This window comes from Ornithorhynchus anatinus, chromosome 4, assembly GCF_004115215.2.
Source record: "Ornithorhynchus anatinus isolate Pmale09 chromosome 4, mOrnAna1.pri.v4, whole genome shotgun sequence".
In the NCBI taxonomy this organism is placed as follows: Eukaryota; Metazoa; Chordata; class Mammalia; order Monotremata; family Ornithorhynchidae; genus Ornithorhynchus; species Ornithorhynchus anatinus.
The window spans coordinates 133,278,066-133,297,774 of record NC_041731.1 but is presented as its reverse complement, the minus strand read 5'-3'; the positions used below and the strand labels follow the sequence as shown (position 1 = coordinate 133,297,774).

Sequence of the window (19,709 nt, the reverse complement as noted above, 5' to 3'; positions counted from 1 at the left end):
TGTGTGCGGAGCACCAACTCTGTTAGAGTTAGTAGGAGTGACATTTATCATGTCCTGATTTTGTGCCGAGCACTGTGGTAAGTGCCTCTTTTTCTGTCACGCAGGTCCGGTGTGGGCAGGGAATGTCTCTCTTTATTGCTGATTTGTACTTTCCAAGCGCTTAGTAGAGTGCTCTGCACACGCTAAGCGCTCAAAAAATGCGATCGAATGACTGAATGCTGTGGGAAAGAGTAAACGGGTGGAAGTTTGTTGTGGGCCGGGAATGGGTCTTCCGGCTCTGCTATACTGTACACTCCCAGGCGTTTAGTACAGTGCTCTGCACTCACTAAATAGGATGGATCGATCGATTGAATTAGACCCGGATCCGGTCCCTGGAAAGGTGACAGTTTCTGAGAGGATCAGCTACTGGGAGGCCTCTTCCTGAGGAAGGCAGGTTTTTTATTTTGCTTTATTTATTTTATTTTATTTTTTTACGGTCTTTAAGTTTCTCCTACCAAATGAGGAGGCCTACAGCACTGGCTTGGTGCGGGAGAAACGGGTACTGTAGAGAGAGCGGCTCCGACTCCCAAGCCCGGGCTCTTTCCACCGAGCCACGCTGCTTACTGTGTGCAGAGCATCGTTTTAAGCGCTTGGGAAGTACAGTTCGGCAACAAATAGAGACAATTCGTGTCTAAACAAAACAAGTAGACAGGCAGCACTAGCATCAAAAGAGATGAATAGAATTATAGTTCTATACTCACCATTAATATAATAAATATGCACAAATATACACAAGTGCTGTGGGGCAGGGTGGGGGGTAGAACAGAGGGAAGGAGTCGGGGCGATGGGGAGGGGAGGAGGAGCGGAAGAAAATGGAGGGGGGCTCAGTCCGGGAAGGCCTCCCGGAGGAGGTGAGCTCAGTAGGAGGAGGAGGTGAGCTCAGTAATAATAATGTTGGCATTTTTTAAGCGCTTACTATGTGCCGAGCACTGTTCTAAGCGCTGGGGTAGACGCGGGGGAATCAGGTTGTCCCACGTGGGGCTCACAGTCTTCATCCCCATTTTCCAGATGAGGGAACTGAGGCACCGAGAAGTGAAGTGACCTGCCCCAAGTCACACAGCCGACGAGTGGCCGAGCCGTCATGCGAACCCACGACCTCTGACTCCAAAGCCCGGGCTCTTGCCACTGAGCCACGCTGCTTCGCTCGGGGGAGGAGGAGGAGGAGGGGGAGGATGAGGGAACCCAGGCCTCGAGAAGTAAAGCGCCTTGCCCGGGGTCACCCGGCAGACGGCGGGGCTGGGATTAGAACCCACATCCTTCCGACTCCCAGGCCCCGGCTGTCTCCACTCCCCGAGGCCGCTTCTCGGGTGCGGGTCCAGAAGAGGGGCAAGGAGGTGACGACGTCTTCGCTCTTTCTCCCCTCAGGGCCTCAGCGCGTGAGGGCAACGGGTCCCCGCTTCAGCGCCGTCGAAGAGTCCGGCCCGGAGCCCCCCGAAGCCGCCTCCCGCCCCGGCCCGGGGGCCCCCGAGACCGCCTCCGGCCCCGGCCCGGCCTCCCGAGCCATGTACAGGCCCGGGGAGGCGGCGGCGGCGGCGGCGGCGGGGGCCAGACGGCGGCCGGCCGCTCCGCCCGGCCCGCGGGTCCGGACCGTGGAGGTGGCCCGGGGCCGGGGCGGCTACGGCTTCACCCTGGCCGGGCAGGGGCCCTGCGTCCTGAGCCGCGTGGTGCCCGGCGGCCCGGCCGACCACGTGGGCCTGCGGCCCGGCGACCGCGTCCTGGGCGTCAACGAGATCAACGTCCGCAAGGCCTCGCACGAGGACGTGGTCAAGCTGGTGGGCAAGTGCTCCGGCCTCCTGCGCCTGGTGGTCGGGGAGGGCCGGGCCCCGCCGCCGGGCTCGGGCTCCAGCGACGAGGAAGCGGGGCCGGCCGACGGCCCCGGCCGGCCGAAGCCCCGGCTGGACTCCAGGGCCCTGGGCATCGACCGGGCCGAGAGGGTGGTGGAGGACCTGCGGGCGGGGGGCATCTTCGGCCTGCTGTTCGACCGGCCGGAGCCCCGGGCCCGGGCCGGGCCCGAGCGGCGCTCCCTGTCCGAGTCGGCCGCCGCCCGGGCCGACCGCGGGCCCGAGCCCGTCGTCGCCTCCCGCTCCTTCCCCGAGGCCGGGCCGGCCGCGGACGGGGAGGACGGGGACGGGGACGAGGAGGCCGCGGTGTTCGGGCCCGAGGCCGCCCGGCTGGACGCGGGCATCCTCAACGTGGCCATGGTGGTGGGCTACCTGGGCTCCATCGAGCTGCCGTCCACCGGCTCCAACGTGGAGCACGACAGCCTGCAGGCCATCCGCGGCTGCATGAGGCGCCTGCGGGCCGAGCAGCGCGTCCACTCCCTGGTCCTGCTGCGGGTCCTGCACGACCGCGTGCAGCTGTGCGCCGACCGGCCGGGCCCCGCCGTGGCCGCCTACCCGGCCGACAAGCTGGCCTTCAGCGCCGTCTGCCCCGACGACCGCCGCTTCTTCGGCCTGGTGACCGTGCAGCCCGGCGACGGCGGGGCCGGGCCGGCCGCCGGCCCCCGCGACGACCCGGGCGACCTGCGCACCTCCTGCCACGTCTTCATGGTCGACCCGGACCTGTTCGCCCACCAGGTCCACCGCGGCATCGCCCGGCGCTTCGGCTTCCGCTGCACGGCCGACCCGGACACGGACGGCTGCCTGGAGTTCCCCCCGTCCTCCCTGCCCGTCCTGCAGTTCGTGTCCGTCCTCTACCGGGACATGGGGGAGCTGATCGAGGGGGTGCGGGCCCGGGCCCTGCCCCGGGGGGACGCCGAAGCCCCCCACCACAACAACAGCACCAGCAGCGACAGCGGCATCGGCAACTTCCACCCGGAGGACAAGGGCAACCGCGTCCTGGTGGTGGACCTCGGCGGCCCGCCGGGCAAGCACCCGCCTCCGCCCGCCGCCGCCGGGGGCCCGCGGGAGACGGAGCCGCCGCCCCGGAGGAGCCCCCTGGGGCCGGCCGGGCCGGGCCCCCTGGCCGGGCCCCGCCGGCCGCCCGGGCGCGGGCTCCGGGACTGGCCCCCGGGCCCCGCCAGCGACCAGGAGTCCTACACCGACTCCACCGACGGCTGGTCCAGCGTCAACTGCGGCACGCTGCCCCCGCCCATGAGCAAGATCCCCGCGGACCGCTACCGGCTGGACGGCGGGGGCCTGGCCGCCCCCCAGCTCGGCGGGCCGAAGCACCAGTGGCCCAGGAGGGCTTTTGCCGGCCAGAACCTCTTCGGCCCCCACCGCCACGTCCGCAAGGCCAAGGACGACAAAAAGGTGAGGCCGCCCGCGCCGTCCTGCCCTCCCCTCGCGCCCCCTTCTCCTCTCTCCTCACGATGGTCGTTGTCAGGCGCTCGCTACAGGTCAAGCACTCTTCCGAGCCCCCGGGTGGATACGGGCGATCAGAAGAAGATTCATAACGACGGTATTGGATAAGCGCTCGCTACGTGCCGAGCCCCGTCCTGAGCGCTGGGGTCACCGGGTCGTCCCCCGTGGGGCTCACGGTCCCCTTTTCCAGGTGAGGTCACTGCGGCCCAGAGAGGTGAAGTGTCTCGCCCGAGGTCGGAACCGGGATTAGAACCCGTGACCTCCTGACCCCCAGGCCCGGGCTCCGGCCACTGAGCCGCGCTGCTTCTGTAAGGGGTTGGACACGGCCCCTGTCCCACGCGGGGCGCACGGTCGTCGTTTGACAGGTGAGGTCACCGAGGCCCAGAGAAGTGAAGCGAGCTGCCCAAGGACACACAGTGGACAACGGGTAGAGGTGGAATTAGAACCCAGGTCCTATCCACTAGGTCCCGCGGCTTCCCCCTCTCTCTCTTTCCTTTTCCTTTCTTTCTCTTTTCCTTTCTTCCCCTTCCTCTTTTGTCCTCTTTCTCTCTTCCTTATTCTCTTTTCCTCTCTTCCCCTTCCTCTTTTGCCCTCTTTTTCTTTTCCTTCTTCTTTTATCCTCTCTTCCCCTCTTTCTCCTTTTTCCTCTCTCCCTCTCTTCCCCTTCCTCTTTTCCTCTCTTTCTCTTTTCCTTTTTCTCTTTTCCTCTCTTCCCCTCTTTCTCCTTTTTCCTCTTTCCCTCTCATCCCCTTCCTCTTTTCCTCTTTCTCTTTTCCTTTTCCTCTCTTCCCCTATCTCGTTTCCTCTGTTCCCCTCTCTGTCTTCCCCTCTCCTCCCCCTTCTCTCTTCCTCCGTCTCTCTCTCCCCCACCCCGATCCCTCCATTCATTCAGTCGTATTTATCGAGCTCATACTGTGTGCAGAGGACTGTACTAAGCGCTTAGGAGAGTACAACAGAACAATACACAGACAGGTTCTCTGCCGGCAGCGCGTTTGCAGTGTAGACGGGGAGAGATTCCCGTGAGACTGGCGGGGGGGGGATAGTGGCGTTGTCTCCAGAGCTGGGAAAGTCAGCGGGAGGCCAGGGTTTGGATGGAAAGATGAGGCCTTCTGTTTTAGAAGTGTTTGGACAAGCGCTTAATACGGTGCTCTGCACCTCCGTAGGCACTCAGTAAGTATAAATCTACTAGTCGGGGTGGGGATTCTGGAAACAGGCCCTGCCGTCCAGGAGTGAGCTGGGGGGGGACAGGCTTGGCCCCCTATTCATTCATTGGTATTTATCGAGCGCTTACCGTGTGCAGAACGCTGTACTAAGCGCTTGGGGAAATCCAATACGGCAATAAAGAGACACAATTCCTGCCCGCAGTGAGGTCACGGTCTTCCCAAGAAGTCTGTGGGAGGGTGCCCGGATCGTGGCTTCTTCCCGGGCTAGGAAGGGGCCGGGGACAATCAGTCCTCATCCCCCCGGTAATAATTACAAATCTCTGCGGTATCTGTTAGGCGCTCACTATGTGCCAGGCACTCTTTTAAGCTCTCGGGTAGAGAGATGATTAGCCCCAGGTGGCTCCCAGTCTAAATAGGAGGGGGAACAGGGATTGGATCCCCATTTTGCAGACGGGGGAACTGAGGCAAAGAGAGGCGAAGTGATTTGGCCAGGGTCACACAGCAGGAGGGTGGCGGAGCCGGGTTTAGACTCCTAGGCCCAGGCTCTTTCAACTAGGCCGCGCTTCTTTATCGGGAACCAGCCTGGTGTAGTGGATAGAGCGCGAGCCTGGGAGTCAGAAGGTCATGGGTTCGAATCCTGGGTTCGAATCCCAGCTCCATCGCTGTGTGGCCTTGGGCTGGTCACTTAACTTCCCTGTGCCGCGGTTACCTCATCTGTAAATGGGGATTAGGACTGTGAGCCCCACGTAGGACAGAGACTGTGTCCAACCTGATTTGCTTGTATCCACCCCAGTGCTTAGTGCAGTGCCTGACACATAGTGAGCGCCTACCAAATATCATAATTATTATTATTATTACTCTCCCTCCCTCCTGCGTCACTTTCTCGCTTGGATCTGTACTCTTTAAGCGCTTAGAGAAGCAGCGTGCCTTATTGGAAATGGTTTTGATGCCGTTGATGCCCGTCTACTTGTTCTGTTTTGTCGTCCGTCTCCCCCTTCTACACCCTGAGCCCGTTGTGGGGGAGGGATGGTCTCTATCTGCTGCCCAATTGTACTTTCCAAGCGCTTATTACAGTGCTGTGCACACAGTAAGCACTCAATAAATACAACTGAATGAATGAATGAATATTGATACTATTGATCCTTGTTCTCTTTTGTTTTGTTGTCTGTCTCGCCCCTTCTAGAATGTGAGCCCGTTGTGGGTAGGGATTGTCTGTTCCTGTATTGTATTTTCCAAGCGCCTAGTACAGTGCTCTGCACACAGGAAGCGCTCAATAAATATGATTGAACGAACGAATGAATGGAAAGAGCCTGAGCCTGGGAGTCGGAGGTCGTGGGTTCTAATCCCGCCTCTGCCACTTGTCCGCTGTGTGACTTTGGGAAATTCACCTCACTTCTCGGTGCCTCAGTGACCTCATCCGTAAATGGGGATGAAGGCTGTGAGCCCCACGAGGGACAGTCTGATGACTCTGTATCTCTCCCAGCGCTTAGAACAGTGCTTGGCACATAGTAAGCGCTTAACAAATACCATCATCATTATTATTATTATTTTAGACTTCTTTAAAAGCATGCCCCGAAATTAGCTTCAGTGACCTCATCTGTAAAATGGGGACTAAGACCGTGAGCCCCACGTGGGACAACTCGATGACCTTTTTATGTATCCCAGTGCTTGGCCCATAGTAAACGCTTAACAAATACCATTATTATTATTATTATTCATTCACTCATTCATTTAATAGTACTTATTGAGCGCTTAGTGTTTTCAGAGCACTCTCCTAAGCGCTTAGAAAGTACAGTACAGCAACAGAGACAATCCCTGCCCACACTGGGCTCACAGTCTAGAGGGGGGGAGACGGACATTAAAACAAGTAATCGGGCATCAATAGAATAAATAGAATTAGAGATATCAATATACACCTCAGAACAAGTAAGCAGGCATTAATATAAATAAATAGAATTATAAATATGTACAGATAGACACAAGTGGTGTGGGGAAGGGAAGGGGGTAGAGCAGAGGGAGGGAGTCGGGGCGATGGGGAGGGGAGGAGGAGCGGAGGGAAAGGGGGGGCTCGGTCCGGGAAGGCCTCCCGGAGGAGGTGAGCTCTCAGTAGGGCTTTGAAGGGGGGAAGAGAGCGAGTTTGGCGGAGGTGAGGAGGGAGGGCCTTCCGGGACGGCGGGAGGACGCGGCCCGGGGGTCGACGGCGGGACGGGCGCGAACGCGGGACGGGCGCGAACGAGGGACGGCGAGGAGGCGGGCGGCGGAGGAACGGAGCGTGCGGGGTGGGCAGGAGAAAGAGAGAAGGGAGGAGAGGTAGGAAGGGGCAAGGTGATGGAGAGCCTCGAAGCCTTGAGTGAGGAGTTTTTGCTTGATATTATTATTATTATTTGTTAATTATGATGATGATGATGTTGCAACAGAAGAATAGAAGCCTCATTCCCCGCCCGCAACGAGCTTACAGTCTAGAGGGAGAGAAGTCTACAGGTGGAGACCGCGGAGGAAGCAACTGCTTCCAAGCCTGGAGCGTTCCCCCGTCCGAAGGGTCGCACCGAGGCCAGTTAGAGAGTTGGTTTAAAATGTGGAATTGGCCTCTCTCAAAATTCTCCTGACTCTGGGTCTCTGGTCGTTCCCCGGTGGATGTGCACGGGGGAGCTGGTGATGGGCCAGTAGCACAGAGCGGAGCTGGGAATTCCCTGGGGATTTCCACGTTGGCAACAGGAAGAAATTCCCAAATTGGCATTGTGGGTTTTGGAAATAGGAATACTTGGTCCTCTGAGAGGATGCTAACTTACCGTCTGCCTCTTGGGCAAGAAAGAATCCCACCCCACTTAATGGGTTCACGGGTTCACAGTTTACACAAAACCGATAATTTTCTTTTTAATGGTATTTGGAAAGCGCTTACTATGTGCCAGGCACTGTTCTAAGCGCTGGGGTACATACAAGATGATCAGGTTGGACACGGTCCCTGTCCCACGTGGGGCTCACAGTCTTCATCCCCATTTTACAGAAGAGGTAACTGAGGCCCAGAGAAGTGAAGTGACTTGCCCTAGGTCACACAGGAGACAAATTATGTCCGTTATTTATTTATGTCTGTAATTTATGTAATGTTTTAAATATGTCGGCCTCCCCTCATAGAGAAGCAGCGTAGCTCAGTGGAAAGAGCCCGGGCTTAGGAGTCAGCGGTCAAGGGTTCTAATTCCGGCTCCGCCGCCTGTCAGCTGTGTGACTTTGGGCAAATCACTTCTCTTCTCGGGGCCTCAGTTCCCTCATCTGTAAAATGGGGGTTAAGACTATGAGCTCCACGTGGGACAACCTGATCACCTTGTATCCACCCCAGCGCTTAGAACAGTGTTTGGCACGTAGTAAGCGCTTAACAAATGCCAACATTATTGATTCTATTCATCCCCCTGATTCTATTTATTATCCCCTTGATTCTATTTATTTCTATTTACTGTTATCGTTCTCGTCCGTCCGTCTCCCCCGCTTAGACCGTAAGCCCGTCAATGGGCAGGGACCGTCTCTACCTGTTACCGATTTGTCCATTCCAAGCGCTTGGTCCAGTGCTCTGCACAAAGTAAGCGCTCCATAAAAACTATTGAACGAATAGTATTATCATCTTGACTGTAAAGCTCATTGTGGGCAGGGAATGTGTCTGTTTATTGTTCATTCATTCATTCATTCATATTTATTGAGCGCTTACTGTGTGCGCAACACTGTACTAAGCGCTTGGAAAGTACAATTCAGCAACAAAGAGAGACAATCCCTGCCCATGGATGGGCTCAAAGTCTAGAACGGGGAAGACAGACGGACAAAAATAGTGAACAGGCATCAATATAAATAAATAGAATTGTAGATATATACACATCGAAACAAATAAACAGGCAGTAATGTAAATAACTGGAATAATAAATACGTACAAATAGACACAAGCGCTGTGGGGCAGGGAGGGGGGTAGAGCAGAGGGAGGGAGACGGGGCCACTGAGCCGCGCTGCTTCTCTAGTAAGCGCTCCAAAAATAAGATTGATTGAACCGTGGTCTGGACATCCCAGGAGTGGCTCGGGAGCCGTGGGTGAGCCGAGCTTCATCGTCGGGGTTGGGGAGGGAAGGCGCAGCCTTGGAAGGGACTTGGGGTGCACGGGAGAAGCAGCGTGGCCTAGTGGCTAGAGCCCGGGCCCGGGAGTCAGAAGGTCGTGGGTTCTAATCCCGGCTCCGCCACTCGCCCGCTGTGTGACCTTGGGCCAGTCGCTTCGCTTCTCTGGGCCTCAGTGACCTCATCTGGAAAATGGGGATTAAGACTGGGAGCCCCACGTGGGACAGGGACTTGCCTCACCCCATTTGTTTGTATCCATCCCAGCGCTTAGTACATAGTAAGTGCTTAACAGATACCATAATAATGATTATCATCCCGTCCCCCTTTTTCGGTGAGGGAGGAGGGCAGCTCAGCAGTGCCCAGGGTTGGCCAGCGATAGAGGCTGTTCCTCTGGGACAGGGACTGTTTTCCACCCGATTTGCTTGTGTCCACCCGAGGGTTTAGTACAGTACCGGGCGCACAGTGAGCACTTAACAAATATCATAATAATTATTATTAAGTACAATTAGAAAAAATGAAGGGGGAGGCAGTTCCAGGTGAGGAGGGGACAGGAACTCAGTAGCAAGAGAGATGAGATTGAGGTCCGGTTAGTAGGTTGGCGATAGGGGATCGAATCGAGCCGATTGGGATGTAGTAGGAGATAATAATAATAATAATGATGGTATTTGTTAAGCGCTTCCTATGTGCCAGGCACTGTACTAAGCGCTGGGGGAGATACAAGCGGATCAGGCTGGACACAGTCCCTGTCCCACGTGGAGCTCACAGTCTCGATCCCCAATTTCCAGATGAGGGAACTGAAGCACGGAGAAGTGAAGGGACTTGTCCAAGGCCACACGGCAGGCGAGCGGCGGAGCCGGGATTAGAACCCACGACCTTCTGACTCCCAGGCCCGGGCTCTAGCCACTAGGCCACACTGCTTCTCAGCAGTAAGATAGGAGGGACAGCTGATTGAATGAAACAGCCCAATATGACGAATAGAGCCCGGACCTGGGAGTCAGAAGGTCACGGGTTCGAATCCCAGCTCCGCCACCTGTCAGCTGGGTGACCGTGGGCAAGTCACTTCACTTCTCTGGGCCTCAGTTCCCTCATCTGGAAAATGGGGATGAAGACCGTGAGCCCCACGTGGGACAACCTGATTGCCCTGTGTCTCCCCCGGCGCTGAGAACAGTGCTCTGCACAGAGTAAGCGCTTAACAAATACCAACATTATTATTATTGTTAACTCTGTTATATTGTAGTCTCTCAAGCGCTTAGTATAGTGCTCTGATGGATGGATTTTAGCGAGCAGAGCGGGGGGGCCATCACACAGCCCCAGGGTGGGGGTGGGTTTCAACTGACCTAAACCCAGAGTACAAAAAGTGCAGTTATACAATGGGAGGAAGTATTAAAATAGGCCGGCAATCTCCAGAAAGTCTGATCACAATCCCTCTACAGACCCAAAGGACCCCAGGATTAAAGCCAAATCAAAGACAAAAGCAGAATGACCCCGGGACCCAAAAGAATGGAGGGGAAAGAAAAGAAAGACTCATCCGTTCATTCATTCAGTAGTATTTATTGAGCGCTTACTAGGTGCGGAGCACTGGACTAAGCGCTTGGAGTGGACAAATCGGTAACACATAGAGACGGTCCCCGCCCTCTGACGGGCTCGCGGTCTAATCGGGGGAGACGGACGGACGAGAACAAGGGCAATACATAGAATCGAGGGGATGAACATCTCATTAAGACGATAGCAAATAAATAGAATCGGGGCGATGTACATCTCATTAACAAAATAAATAGGGTGACGAAGACGTATACGGTCGAGCGGACGAGTACGGTGCCGAGGGGAGGGGAAGGGAGAGGGGGAGGAGGAGAGGGAGAGAGGGGAGAAGAGGGTTTAGCTGGGGAGAGGTGAAGGGGGGCGGGTAGAGGGAGCAGAGGGAAAAGGGGAGCTCAGTCTGGGAGTGAGGGGAGCTCAGTGAATCATTCATTCGTTCAGTCGTATTTATTGAGCGCTTACTGTGTGCAGAGCACTGGACTGAGGCCTTGGAAAGTACAATTCAGCAATCAAGAGAGTCAGTCCCGGCCCACATCCGGCTCACGGTCTAGAAGCGGGGAGAGAGACAGCGAAAGCAGCGTGGTTCACTGGAAAGAGCCCGGGCTGGGGAGTCAGAGGTCATGGGTTCTAATCCCGGCTCTGCCGCGTGTCAGCTGTGTGACTGTGGGCGAGTCGCTTCACTTCTCTGGGCCTCAGTGACCTCATCTGGAAAATGGGGATGAAGACTGGGAGCCCCATGAGGGACAACCTGATCACCTTGTATCTCCCCCAGCGCTTAGAACAGTGCTTTGCACATGGTAAGCCCTTAAATACCAACATTATGATTAGACTGTAAGCCCGTCAACGGGCAGGGATTGTCGCTATCTGTTGCCGAACTGTCCATTCCAAGCGCTTAGTCCAGTGCTCTGCACAGAGTAAACGCTCAATAAATACTATTGGATGAATGAATGAAAAACAAATAAACAGGCATCAATAGCCTGCTCGATTTAAAATGAGCAGAGATTTGAGAGAGGGCAACGAAAAGAAGCAGAAAACTAGCCACAGCCCTCCCCAACTTCACGGAGCCTTTCTAATATTAATAATAATAATAATGATGATATCGGTTAATAATTTGTTAAGCGCTTACTACGTGCAGAGCTCTGTTCTAAGCGCTGGGGGAGATACAGGGTCATCAGGTTGTCCCACGGGAGGCTCCCAGTTAATCCCCATTTTACAGAGGAGGGAACTGAGGCCCAGAGAAGTGAAGTGACTCGCCCACAGTCACACAGCTGACAAGTGGCAGAGCGGGATTTGAACCCGTGACCTCTGACTCCCAAGCCCGGGCTCTTTCCACTAAGTGCCAGGCACTGTACGAAGAGCCGGGGTGGATCCGAGCAAATCTCGGCTCATCTAGGAGGTCTTCCCCGTTTCACTCTCTTCTCCCCAGATCCTATGCTCTCTCAGTGTATTATTATTATTATTATTATTATTATTATTTTTTAATGCCGTCGTTGTTTGTGGCATTTAGGTGCTTTCCGTGTGCCAGGCCCTGTGCTAAGCGATTGGGAAGATGTAAATAAGCAGGTGGGACACAGTCTGCGTCCTCCACGGGGCTCACGGTCTTAATCCCCATTTTACAGATGAGGGAACCGAGGCACGGAGGAGTGAAGTGACTCGCCCAAGGTCACCCAGCGGACCAGGGGCAGAGCTGGGGTTAGAGCCCACGGCCTTCCGACTCCCAGCTCATGCTGCTTTGTGGGGAGGGAGGTCGGAAAGTTGAGCGAGGATCAGGTAGAGAGAGAAGAAGTCTTGCATAGTGGCTAGAGTTCGGGCCTGAGAGTCAGAAAGACCTGGGTTCTAATCCCAGCTCCGCCACTTGTTGGTATTTGTTAAGCGCTTACTATGTGCAGAGCACTGTTCTAAGCGCTGGGGGAGATACAGAAGAGCCTGGGCTTGGGAGCCAGAGGGCATGGGTTTGACTCCCGGCTCTGCCACGCGTCAGCTGTGGGACTGTGGGCGAGTCACTTCACTTCTCTGGGCCTCAGTTCCCTCATCTGGAAAATGGGGATTAACTGTGAGCCTCACGCGGGACAACCTGATGACCCTGTATCTCCCCCAGCTCTTAGAACAGTGCTGTGCACATAGTAAGCGCTTAACAAATACCAACATTATTATTATTATTATTACGGGGTAATCGGGTTGTCCCACGTGAGGCTCCCGGTCTTCATCCCCATTTTACAGAGGAGGGAACTGAGGCCCAGAGAAGTGAAGTGACTCGCCCACAGTCCCACAGCTGCCAAGTGACAGAGCCGGGAGTCGAACCCATGACCTCTGACTCCCAAGCCCGGGCTATTTCCACTGAGCACGCTGCTTCTCTAATGGAGACTGTGAGACCCACGTGGGCTAACCTGATATCCTGGTATCTACCGCAGTGCTTAAAACAGTGTTTGACACATAGTAAGCCCTTAACAAATACCATTATCATTTTAATTTTATTAATGAATATAATAATAATAATAATAATAATGTTGGTATTTGTTAAGCACTTACTATGTGCCGAGCACCGTTCTAAGCGCTGGGGTAGAAGCAGCGTGGCTCAGTGGAAAGAGCACGGGCTTTGGAGTCAGAGGTCATGGGTTCGAATGCCGGCTCTGCCACTTGTCAGTTGTGTGATGTGGGCAAGTCACTTCACTTCTCTGGGCCTCAGTTTCCTCATCTGTAAAGGGGGGATGAAGACTGGGAGCCCCACGAGGGACAGCCTGATTCCCCTGTGTCTCCCCCAGCGCTTAGAACAGTGCTCTGCACGTAGTAAGCGCTTAACAAATACCAACATCATTATTATTATTATTACAGGGTCATCAGGTTGTCCCATGCTTCCCCTGTCTGTCGGGTGACCTGGGGCAAGTCACTTCACTTCTCCGTATCTCAGTTACCTCATCTGTCGCATGAGGAACGAGACCGTGAGCCCCACGTGGGACAGGGACTGTGTCCAACCCGATTTGTTCGTGTCCCCGGCGCTTAGAACAGTGCCTGGCACGTAGTAAGCGCACCGTCATTATTATTAGAAGGGCTCTGTGAAGTGGGGGAGGGCTGTGGCTAGTTTGCTTTTTTTTTTTTAGTTGCACGCTATTTCCACGCAATCTCCGAGATGCTCAGCGTGACATTCATCGATTCCTTCTCCTCCGCGCCCATGGGTCCAATTATTATCAATTAATAATTATTAACAGAGCATCGCTTCAGGGAGATGATCCGTGCAGCAGTAGAGGAAGTAGAGATCGGAATGGGGGGAGAGGCTGGAGGCAGGGAGGCTGTAGAAGAGGCCAGGCCAGAGCTGGTAATAATAATGTTGGTATTTGTTAAGCGCTTACTATGTGCAGAGCACTGTTCTAAGCGCTGGGGGAGATACAGGGTCATCGGGTCGTCCCACGCGAGGCTCCCAGTTAATCCCCATTTTCCAGACGAGGGAACTGAGGCCCGGAGAAGTGAAGTGACTCGCCCACAGTCACCCAGCTGATAAGTGGCAGAGCCGGGAGTCGAACCCACAACCTCTGACTCCCAAGCCCGGGTTCTTTCCACCGAGCCACGCTAAGATATCTGTGACTGTAGACCTGTCAATGGGCAGGGACCGTCTCTATCTGTTGCCGAATTGGACATTCCAGGCGCTTAGTCCAGTGCTCTGCACATAGTCAGCGCTCAGTAAATGTGATTGAATGATTGAGTGAATGAATTGAATGAGAGCGAAGGGTAAAGGACGACACCAAAGTTGTAGGCTTCTGGGACAGGGATGCTGATGAAAAGATATCTATAACCGTGAGCCCGTCAGAGGGCAGGGACCGTCTCTATCTGTTGCCGATCTGTCCATTCCAAGCGCTTAGTCCAGTGCTCTGCACAGAGTAAGCGCTCGATAAATACTATTGAATGGATGAATAATAACTATGACCTCTCAGGGTTGCTCCTAGAGAGTTTCCAGTCCTCTACCGGTCTCGGCTACGGGAGGGAGAGGGAAGCCGAGGCCCGTCCGGGCCATCCCGAGCTCGGACGGCGGCTAGCGAGGGGAGGCCGGCGGCGACGAGTCCAGACTCCCCCGCGCCGGGCAGCGGCGGCCCGGGAGAGAGTCGAGGGCGGACACTCAAGTTGACCACGCGGAAGGCGGCGAGGGTCAACCGCGTCCGCATTTGTTTCCCAAGAAAACTCTGTGGATCCACTCCCAGAACGATTGTAGACAAAAAGCGGGGCCTTCTGGGAGAGATAATGGTGGTATTGGTTAAGCGCTTACTATGTGCCCAGCACTGTTCTAAGCGCCGGGGGGATACAAGGTGATCAGGTTGTCTCACGTGGGGCTCTCATGCTTCATCAGCGTGGCTCAGTGGAAAGACCCCGGGCCTGGGAGCCAGAGGTCATGGGTTCGAATCCCAGCTCTGCCACCTGTCAGCTGTGGGACTGTGGGCAAGTCACTTTACTTCTCTGGGCCTCAGTTCCCTCATCTGTAAAGTGGGGATGAAGACTGTGAGCCTCTTGTGGGGCAACCTGGTTTTCCACTAAGCACATTATTATTACTATGTGCCAGGCACTGTACTAAGCACTTGGGGGGACGAACAAGCAAATCAGGTTGGGAACAATCCCTGTCCCACATGGGACTCACAGTCTTAATCCCCATATTACAGATGAATCATCGTACTAATAATGTTGGTATTTGTTAAGCGCTCACTATGTGCAGAGCACTGTCCTAAGCGCTGGGGTAGATACAGGGTCATCAGGTCGTCCCACGTGAGGCTCACGGTCTTCATCCCCATTTTCCAGATGAGGTCACTGAGGCCCAGAGAAGTGAAGTGACTTGCCCACACTCACACAGCTGACAGAGGTGGGATTCGAACCCACGACCTCTGGCTCCCAAGCCCGGGCTCTTTCCACTGAGCCACGCTGCTTCTCTGAGAAGTAACTGAGGCCCAGAGAAGTGGTCCAGGTCACACAGCAGCCAAGTTGAAGAACTGGATTAGAACCCATGACCTTCTGCCTCCCGGGCCCGGGCTCTAGCCACTAGGCCACACTGCTTCTGTGTTAGAGAAGCAGTGTGGCTCAGTGAACTGAGCCCGGGCTTGGGAGTCAGAGGTCATGGGTTCCAATCCCGGCTCAGCCGCTTTGTCAGCTGGGTGAGTGTGGGTAGGTCACTTCACTTCTCTGGGCCTCAGTCCCCTCATCTGGAAAATGGGGATGAAGACCGGGAGCCTCACGTGGGACGACCCGATGACCCCGTATCTCCCCCAGCGCTTAGAACGGTGCTCTGCCCACAGTAAGCGCTTCACAAATACCAACGTTATTATTATTATTCTGTGTACTGAGCAGGCCTGTCTACTTGTTCTGCTGTCCGTCTCCCCCCTTCTAGACCGTGAGCCCGCTGTGGGCAGGGACTGTCTCTATCTCTTGCTGAATTGTGCTTTCCAAGCGCTTAGTCCAGTGCTCTGCACACAGTAAGCGCTCAATAAGTACTATTAAATGAGTGAATGAATGAATGAATGAATTTGGGGGAGTACAATACAGCGGAGTTGGTAGGCACATTCCCTACCCTCAATTTCAAACAATAAGCAGCGCGGTTCAGTGGAAAGGGCCACGGCTTAGGAGTCAGAGGTCATGGGTTCTAATCCTGCCTCCGCCGCTTGTCCGCTGTGTGACCGTGGGCGAGTCATTTCACTTCTCTGGGCCTCAGTGACCTCATCTGGAAAATGGGGATGGAGACTGTGAGCCCCACATGGGACGGGGACTGCATCCAACCTGATTTGCTTGTATCCACCCAGCGCTTAGTACAGTGCCTGGTACATAGTACGTGCTTACCAAATACCATAACTATTAATTATTATTATCAAACACCACAGTTATTGGAGAAGCAGCAGGGCCTAGTGGATAGAGCAAGGGCCTGGGAGTCAGAAGGACCTAATCCCGGGTTCTAATCCCGGCTCTTTCACTTCTCTGCACTATGACCTTGGACAAGTCACTTCACTTCTCTGTGCCTCAGTTAACTTGTCTGTAAAATGGGGATTAAGCCCCTAAACCCCACGTGGGCCAGGAACTGTGCCCCAACCTGATTAGCTCATATCTACCTCAGGGCCTAGAACAGTGCTTGGCACACTGTTAGCAAATGTAAGCGCTTAGCAAATGACACAGTAGTTATTTTAGTAGTTACCTCCTCTGTAAAAAGCAGCGTGGCTCAGTGGACGCAGCCCAGGCTTCGGAGTCAGAGGTCATGGGTTCCAATCCCGGCTCTGCCACTTGTCAGCTGCGTGACTGTGGGCAGGTCACATCACTTCTCTGGGCCTCAGTTCCCGCATCTGGAAAATGGGGATTAAGATTGTGAGCCTCCCGTGGGACGACCCGATGACCCGGTATCTCCCCCAGCGCTTAGAACAGTGCCCTGCACATAGTAAGCGCTTAACAAATACCAACATTATTATTATTATTAAAATGGGGATTAACTGTGAGCCTCCCGTGGGACAACCCGATGACCCTGTATCTCCCCCAGCGCTTACAACAGTGCTCGGCACATAGTAAGCGCTTAACGAATACCAACATTATTATTATTATTATTAATAAAACGGGGATCAACTGTGAGCCTCACGTGGGACAACCTGCTGACCCCTGTATCTCCCCCAGTGCTTAGGATAGGGCTCGGCACATAGTAAGCGCTTAACAAATACCGAAATTATTATTATTATTAGGAAGATCCATTAGGAGAGAGAACTGGTGACCGTTCGGCTCAGCTCCAAGGCCCAAGGGCAGGAAAGAGGGGCTTTCGGCGGGGCCGGTGCCAGCCGAGAGTCTCTCGGCTAATTGGAGCGGATGGCTTAGAGAAGGTAGAGGGTTTCTTGCCTTTTAATTATTGACGAGACCTCCGGGTTTTAAACTGAAACCAGAAGACTACATTTTGGGCGTTCGATTGCCGTATTTCGTTTTCGGCATTGGCGTGAACCTCAAATTGCCGTATGGCGGCCTGATGGAAGACCATGGAAATGCTTCTCTTCCGTGCTGTCGTTTTTCTGTTATCTCTCCACGTTCGTGTTAATTGTTAATGTTCTGGTGTTCGTGAAGCCCTCACGATGTGCCAGGCACTGTTTTAAGCGCCGGGGTAGATACAAAATAATAATAATAATGTTGGTATTTGTTAAGCGCTTACTATGTACAGAGCACTGTTCTAAGCGCCGGGGGAGATACAAGGTCATCGGGTCGTCCCACGTGAGGCTCACTGTTAATCCCCCTTTTCCAGATGAGGTCACTGAGGCCCAGAGAAGTGAAGTGACTCGCCCACAGTCACACAGCTGACAAGTGACAGAGCCGGGAGTCGAACCCATGATCTCTCACTCCGAAGCCCAGGCTCTTTCCACTGAGCCACGCCGCTTCTCGTACAGTGCTTTGCACACAGTAGGCGCTCAATAAATACAATTGAATGGATTACCTTGTCTCTACCCTATCGCTCAGTACAATGGCTGGGTCATAGGAAGTCTTTAACGGACACCACAATTATTATTATTATTATTATTGTTATATGTGGGTGTGTAAATATACCCATTGTGTGTGTCTGCGTATTTAGTTGTTTCTTCTCGAGTGGTTTCCTCTTCTCTTGTTGCTGAAGTGTAGTTCCCAAGCGCTTAGGACAGTGCTCTGCACACAGTAACCGTTGAAAAAAAAAAATCGAATGAATGAAGACACTCCTAATGGTGAGATTTTGAGCAGGGAGCATCTCTACCAATCTCTCTTCTGTCCTATAATAATAATAATGTTGGTATTAGTTAAGTGCTTACTGTGTGCCGAGCACTGTTCTAAGCGCGGGGGAGATACGGGGTCATCAGGTTGTCCCACGTGAGGCTCACATTTAATCGCCATTTTCCAGATGAGGCCGTCAAAGGGCAGGGACCGTCTCTACCTGTTGCCGACTTGTTCATTCCAAACGCTTAGTCCAGTGCTCTGCACATAAAAGCGCTCGATAAATACTATTGAATGAATGAATGAATGAAGAACTGAGGCCTAGAGAAGTGAAGTGACTCGCCCACAGTCACCCAGCTGCCAAGTGGCAGAGGCGGGATTCGAACCCGTGATCTCTGACTCCCAAGCCCGGGCTCTTTCCACTGAGCCACGTCCTAATAATAATAATGATAATAATGTTGGCATAGGTTAAGCGCTTACTATGTGCAGAGCACCGTTCTAAGCGCTGGGGGAGATACAGGGTCATCAGGTCGTCCCACGTGAGGCTCACAGTTAATCCCCATTTCCAGATGAGGTCACTGAGGCCCAGAGAAGTGAAGTGACTCGCCCTCAGTCACCCAGCTGCCAAGTGGCAGAGGCGGGATTCGAACCCGTGATCTCTGACTCCCAAGCCCGGGCTCTTTCCACTGAGCCACGTCCTATTCACCCCCAGCGCTTAGTACAATGCTCTGCCCACGGTAAGCTCTCATTTCATCGACTCATGCCGTCGAGTCGCCTCCGGGCCATCGCGACGCCACGGACACGTCTCCCCCAGGACGCCCCGCTCTCCGTCTGTCACCGTTCCGGTCGCGGATCCACGGGGTTTTCTTGGGAAAAACGCGGGAACGGTTGACCGTCGCCTCCTTCCGCGTGGGAAATCTGAGTCTCCGCCCTCGACTCCGCCCGGCGCGGGGGAGTCTGGACTCGTCGCCGCCGGCCTCCCCTCGCTAGCCGCCGTCCGAGCTCGGGATGGCCCGGACGGGCCCCGGCTTCCCTCTCCCTCCCGTAACCGAGACCGGTAGAGGACTGGAAACTCTCCAGGTGCCGTCCTGAGAGGGATCTCGGTTCATACAGTCGATTGATTAATCGATCGATTGATTCGGGCCGGTGCGGCCCCCCCCACCCCGGCCCCTCGGTCCCCCCGCTCGGCTACCTCTGTCGGGCCGTCGGATCTGTCGTGTCCGCTGGAGCCGTCATCTCACCCGTCTTGCCGTCGCTCAGTCAATCTGTCAGATTTATTGAGCGCTTACTGCATTCGGAGCACTGTAATAATGATAATGTCGGTATTTGTTAAGCGCTTCCTACGTGCAGAGCGCTGGTCTAAGCGCTGGGGGAGATACGGGGTCATCGGGTTGTCCCGCGTGAGGCTCCCGGTTAATCCTCATTTTCCGGATGAGGGAACTGAGGCACAGAGAAGGGAAGTGACTCGCCCACAGTCACACAGCTGACAGGTGGCAGAGTTGGGACTGTACTAAGCGTTCGGAAGAGTACGGTGTAACGATGTATACGTCCCCTACCCACTGTGAGCTTACAGTCTAGAGGAGGAGGCAGGCATGAATAAAAATAAATAAATGACAGATATGGACGTGAGCGCTGTGGGGCTGGGAGGGGGAGATGAATAAAGAGCCGGTCGGGGCGACGCGGGAGGGAGTGGGAGAAGAGGAAAGGAGGGCGCAGTCAGGGAAGGCCTCTTGGAGGAGACGGGCCTTCGATAAGGCTTCGAAGGCGGGCGTAGGATGTGAGGAAGTCTCCATCTGTTGCCGAATCGTCCATTCCAAGCGCGTAGTACGGTGCTCTGCACATAGTAAGCGCTCGATAAATACGACCGAATGAACGAACGAGGAGGGAGAGCGCTCCAGGCCGGAGGCAGG

The 19,709-nt window shown here is 54.7% G+C and overlaps 1 protein-coding gene across 1 annotated transcript in view; it reads left to right on the top strand.

The window, feature by feature from the left end:
• The first annotated feature begins 1,541 nt into the window (after positions 1-1,541).
• The window catches only part of LOC114811267 (regulator of G-protein signaling 12-like), a 35,305-nt gene continuing 17,137 nt past the window's right edge, over positions 1,542-19,709 (top strand). The window contains exon 1 of the mRNA XM_039911984.1: positions 1,542-3,290. Within this exon, the coding sequence (XP_039767918.1) occupies positions 1,542-3,290 (1,749 nt within the window). The remainder of the gene's footprint in view (positions 3,291-19,709) is intronic.